Genomic DNA, 6,000 nt, shown 5'->3' with positions numbered 1-6,000 from the left:
GGGAAGGGCCAGGGATCTCACTCTTTCTCTCTAAACCACCAGCGGCATCTACACCTACCCTACTGCCTGGCACCTCCAAAGTGCCTCAGAAATGTTCACAGAAATCAAGAGGAGCCCATCCAGGAGCCATCTTGATTCAAGGGCCTAAGTTACACCCGGCCCTCAGCCCACATGGAGACTGAAGCCCACAGACAACAGGGAATGCTGGTCATGAAAACGGAAAAGCAAAAAGAAGCACAACATTGCTCCTCTCTCCCTTCCCTGGATCTGCAACCTGTTTCTGTCCCCTGGACTGGATGGACCACAGTGTATTTACAGCCAACTTGGGAGACCAGGGGAGAGCCTGGCAGTGAAAGGGGACACAGCCATGAGATGGGGTGGGACTCCCTCTTCCCTGAATGCAAGATACTTTAAGCCAAAGATTTTGTGAAATGATGTTTATTGTTTTAAAAAGCTCAAGTCTGGAATTAGATAGTAATGATAGTTGCTTAAGTGTGAATTGACTAAAACCACTGAATTGTAAACTTAAAAAAAAGCAAGCTTAAGTTGTATGAGACTCACCCACACTGGACTTGTACCAAACGCCTGACTATTCCGTTCCCTCAAACCATGGCTTATGTCACATTTTTTTCAGGAGATTTCCCCAAGAGCAGCTATTTGCAAATTATTACACTTAAAATTTAAATCCAGACAATTTGATGCTTTCTGGAAGAAAATGTACACTAACATGCTTCTTTATGCCTTCAGATAACAAAACAGCTGGTGTGAGAAGGGGCTGAACAACAGTTTCCATTAGATTCTCTAGGACTTCCTTTTTGTTATATACGCAGAGAAACAGATCTAAAGGAAAATATTATCTAGGCTCAACGTAGTGAATGGCATCCCCCAAACAGACCAAAGACGTTGACTTTCCATGGAGTGAAAGTGTGGCCACTCCACGTATTACCTCAGAACTTATCCTAAGAGAGAGATGGCAACCTTGGCTCAGACACTGGATCTAATTTATTTTATTCCTGCTGGTCTTTCAAGGTCTGACGAGGACCCTCCCTCAATCTTCATCCGGGTGACCTGCACCCACTCATCTAGCTGCCACCCAGTTAGATCACGCGTCATATTTTCTTCCCCTTTTCCAGTGTACCTACCTCAGGGCACTTTAGCTTTATAAGCTACGATGCTGTTGTCCTTGAAGAGAAACAGAAACACTGCAACGTGAGCATCCTTTTCCTTTTACTGAGTAAGCTTTGCTATCCCTCACAGACTGAATAAAGTGAATCACATCGCAGAGGGGCGCATCACAGTGAAGATGTGCCCAAACACAAACCTCCAGTGCAGTGCTTATCAGACACCAATTTCATGTTAAAGATGCTTTGGAAGCATCTCTACATGCCTTGAAGGTGGTGCATAAGACAACCAGTGAATGTGAAATCAGGAGTGCGGCTCCCTGGGTATAAGAAGGTAAGGCGCATTCATAAATATTCATGTCTTACCATTTAAAGAGAAACCGAACACTTAAGTTAGACTTTTGATGGATCAACAGGTGTGTTATTAGATTTCCATGTGATAGAGAGTCACGAACAGTTGACCACTGTGGACACTGGGCACACATGGGACCTATGGTCATCAGTGAACAGTGGGGCGGATTACACGGGATTTACTGTGCTTCCACGGGCCACACGTGCTCACATGGGCAACGCCTATGCTTCTTCACCTCCCCAAGTCATGCCACACCCTCGCTGCTTATAGGACGCGGGGAAAACACAACCGCCAGCAAGAGTGCAGCTCAATTTTGACAGAGACTTAAGAGAGAGAGATTTAAAATCCCTTCTGGGTCACTAATCACACCAAGTGCTCAGCAACCAGAGGCTGACCATGCTGGACTAGGCAGGTGGGCAGGAAGCCTGGTCTGATTAAGGCAGTGAGCAACGTGGTGAGAGCATGGAAACAGATTCACGGTAACCACGTACAGGGACCCAGCTGGCAAGTGCTACCGAGAGAAGAGAACTGCAGTTATTTACAACGCGCAGCCGTGGCCCTTGTAATCTTCCGTCGGCACAAACGTTCATTTTAAAATCTGGTAGTATGCAGAGAATTTTCTCCAAAATAAAAACTTGAAAGAACATGAGGACAGGAACCAGCGGCTTCATCTTGGTATTATTATCCTTTCTATGGCACAGAGAATATGGTCCCAGTTTTTACAGAATATTGCCAGGAGAGTCACAGCGAAGAAGGTGCCGAGAATGTGGAAGCGGCTCTTCATCATGGGCGAGATGAACTTGGCGATGGTGGACACACACACCAGGATGACAGTCATGAAGGCCAGGACCACATTGATGCATTTCCCCAGGAGGACCTTGGCGTTCACGGTGTCTGTCTGCAGGGCTTGCTGCTCCTGCTGGTGGAGCTCCAACTTAGAAATGCGAGTCTGGCAGGACTCCAAGGCTTCCTGTGGGCGAGAGGGAGAGCGAGGATCAAATGTGGTTGAGATCACCAGCAACACGTGAGCGTGAGCTGGGACGTGCGCGAGGGCCACCCAGCTCAGGATGCTGCTGCCTGTGCAGCTTCGAACTGACGATGATGACGATGACGACGGTGATGACAGACAGAGAAGACAGACAAGAATCCCAAGGCTCACTTTATCCTGTCCTTCACAGACAGAACGCGCATGTATCTACAGCCATGAAATGCCATGAATGAGGAATTACGGTTAGGTATTTTTGACTCCACCTATATTTAAAATAAAGTGCATAAAATACTGGCATCTGGTGGAACCATCAGGGACAAACCAGAAGAGGGGTGGGATTCCATTTTGTGACAGGTGACTAACTCCAGTCACGGGGCAGGTGACATCTCCAACAGCTAGTCCTTTTGTTGTTTTCTTTTTGGCTGTGCCACACGGCATGTGGGATCTTAGTTCCCTGACCAGGGATCGAACTGGGGCTCCCTGCAGTGGAAGCACAGAGTCCTAACCACTGGACTGCCAGGGAAGTCCCACCAACTGCTAGTCCTTATTCCACTGCTCAGTCCATGTGCACCTGTTACAGACCAGTGGAGGACGGAGGAAGGGATGGGGCCCGGCTGACTGTGGGGCTCTCATGGCTGCTCTTCGAACGCTCCGTTACCAGGGCACTATCTGAAGCTACAGCTTCTCCCCAGATCTCATTCTTGCCAAGGCTTTGATTACTAGACACGGACGACTCCAAGTATCTCCAGCCCAGCTGTCTCTCTTGAGATTGACTCATGTGTCTACATGCGTCCTGGACATCTCCACTTTGAGCTTCTTAAAAGCACTTCAAACGCACCATGGCCAGTTGTGGCTTCATATCTGCACCTTCCCTGTTCCTGCCATCAACCGTGTCCCTTCCAATTCCTCTTCTCAGAAAACAGCACCAAGTTGTCATGTGAGAAACGTGAGAGGCATGCCTCGACACCCCTCTCATCTAATCCAGCACCCGGCCCCTCCGATGCAACATCTGGTATTTAGCTTAACTGGTCCATTTCTCTCTCCTCCCACAGTAACCCCCCACGTCAGTCATCAGGGTCTCCACCTGCAGTAACTTTCCACTCATTTCTCTTCACACCCTCTTGGTCTTCAACCTCATGAATCCACTTTCCACACAGCAGCCCAAGGGATCTTTGAAGGACGCATATCTGATGTCACTCCTTCTTGTAGAAACTTTTAAATCTTTAACGTGGTCCAGGCCCAGCCACTGTCTCCTGCCTTGCTTACCTGGTAAGCCTCCTCCCCCCTCACTGTGTTCTGGCCATACCGGCTTTTTGAAGTTCTGAAAAGGACCATGTTCAGGGCCTTTGCACACGCAGTGTGCTGTGGCCGAAAGGTTTGCCTCCCCACACACCATTCCCCTCTATCTTTCAGGTCCCACATTGATGGTCACATCCTGAGGGACACCTTCCTGGACGTACCAGACTATGTCAAGTCTCCCTCTGGCCCTTGTCCCTAACCAAGGGACCACACCTGCACCGCGCCGTTATCCGCAGCAGGAGGTACGTGCTGGCTGAATGCTCCAGACTGGATGCCAGTAATGGGATATGAGGCTTGAGAGAGAAAAACCTTACACCTCTCGGGAGAAAAGGATTGAAGTAGAGGTGGTACAAGGAGCTCCTTTTAGTTCACGAGCCTGTTTTCCAACTCATTTACCAATATGTGTTTGCTCAGTTAAAATTCAGTCATGTTTTCAGGTTTTAAACAAGCATAATGGCTCCAAAACTTATTTACTTTCCTTCTGCTGAACATACTCTATGGGCCAAGGGTTCTCTGTTACTATAGGAACTTCCATTACACAGGCTACCAACAAAAAAGGTACAACTTCTTCAGATCTCACATTCTAAAAAGTTCCGGCTTTCTACAATGACAGGCGAGTGCCCCCAATATCATGCATTCTTTTCAAACACTTAGGCCCATGGTGTCCTCTCTTTTAGGCATGGCATGGAAAAGGTGATAGGACAGGATAAAAGATCAACATTTTAGGCAAATTCATTCATCTGTGATTGGGTTGATGAATTACATATACAAATAGACTAATCCTAGAACTGCCTTAGAACTTCTGTCAAATTTTTTACCAAAAGGAAAATCCAAGAAAATTAAGCAGTGAATTTGTAAGGAATTTTGGTCACAGCACCCACTAAGAGATATACAGCCCCACAATCTTTAGTACTTCCTCAGGCCCAGTATTTAACTTATTGGGGATAAGGACAGAGGACAGGATTGTCTTTAAACTCTTCTAATTGAGAATTCAGGGTTAAAAAACTCATTTGCGTTTTAAAACAACAACAAAACCCTTGCATCCCTATAGGCAACAGTCACCCTCACCTATACGACTCCATCATCTTGTATAACCCTGCCTATAAGAACAAAAGAAACAAGAAATAAAGAGGAAGCTGAGCAGGTCCAACTGCCAAAAGCCTCAAGAAATATGGCTACTCATACATAATAAATACAAAAATTGGCCAATATTTATTTTTATCCGCTTATTACGTGTCAGGTAAAGATTTAAGTACTTACATGTCTTATCCCATTTAATCCTCCTGACAGCCTTTTGAGGTAGAGCTCATTAATATTTCCATTATATAGAGGAGGAAACTGAGGCACAGCGTTGATGTGTGCAGGTTTACGGTAAGAGGCAGAGCCAGGATTCTAACTATCCTAACAAGAAAGACCCTCCAGTCACTCACACAGGCATCCTCTTTGCACTTCTGAGCTACAAGGTGAAACTAGAAAATGCTGAGATGAACTCTTCTAAATTTTTAAGCTCTCTTTGTGAAGTCCCTCCCTTTATCTTACCCCTCCATCTCTAAAGTATGTTTCTTTAAAAAAAGGAATAATAATATAAACCCAAACCATCCCCTAAATAAGAAAACCATATATTTAGACATCAGCTAGTGGCATCCCAGACATATTCTAAAACAAAATGCTCTAATAAAACAGACTGCACTGTTCACCTGGCAACACTTCACATTTAAATGGCTTCCCATTTTTTAAACCAGTCAGCAGTGAAGTTAAGTCTCCTAGCCCAGAGCAGTGGCAGAAATCCCCCAAGTGTCTTCTGCACCAGGGTCCTCAGAGGCAAACAAGTCTGATCTGTGGCTCCCAGAAGTGTCCAAGTAGACGTCTGGGATTAGCACAGGCTCAGCCCCAGACACAGTGTGGAACAAAACGTGGGTGGCTAAAAGTCGGCTTACACATTGTGGGAGAAATCTCTCCTTCTGTTTCAGCCCCTTGTAAAGTGGGGCTGGAGGAAGTAAGCACTGCCTACGAAGAAAATGTGTAAAAGTGAAGCTGAGCATGACTGCGAGAGTATACTTTTTTGTTTTTTTCTTTAAAGAGGTGATCAATGGGCATGTAAATCACTGCAGCCATTATGGAAAACACTATAGAGGTTCCTCCAAAAATTAAAAATAGAACTACAATATGACACAGCAATCCCACTTCTCTGTATATACCTGAAGGAAATTAAATCAGTACCTAGAAGAGAAATCCACACC

General features: G+C 45.9%; 1 protein-coding gene across 2 annotated transcripts in view; it reads right to left on the bottom strand.

Moving 5' to 3' along the window:
* Positions 1-422: 422 nt before the first annotated feature.
* Positions 423-6,000, bottom strand: part of TMCC3 (transmembrane and coiled-coil domain family 3) — a 69,298-nt gene continuing 63,720 nt past the window's right edge. For both annotated transcript variants that reach the window (XM_060165025.1, XM_060165026.1), the window contains exon 4: positions 423-2,443. In XM_060165025.1, coding sequence (XP_060021008.1) covers positions 2,141-2,443 — 303 coding nt within the window. In that variant the 3' untranslated portion in view covers positions 423-2,140. The remainder of the gene's footprint in view (positions 2,444-6,000) is intronic.

The sequence above is a fragment of the Lagenorhynchus albirostris genome, chromosome 11 (genome assembly GCF_949774975.1).
Source record: "Lagenorhynchus albirostris chromosome 11, mLagAlb1.1, whole genome shotgun sequence".
In the NCBI taxonomy this organism is placed as follows: domain Eukaryota; kingdom Metazoa; phylum Chordata; class Mammalia; order Artiodactyla; family Delphinidae; genus Lagenorhynchus; species Lagenorhynchus albirostris.
This window is presented reverse-complemented; position numbering and strand designations above follow the sequence as displayed.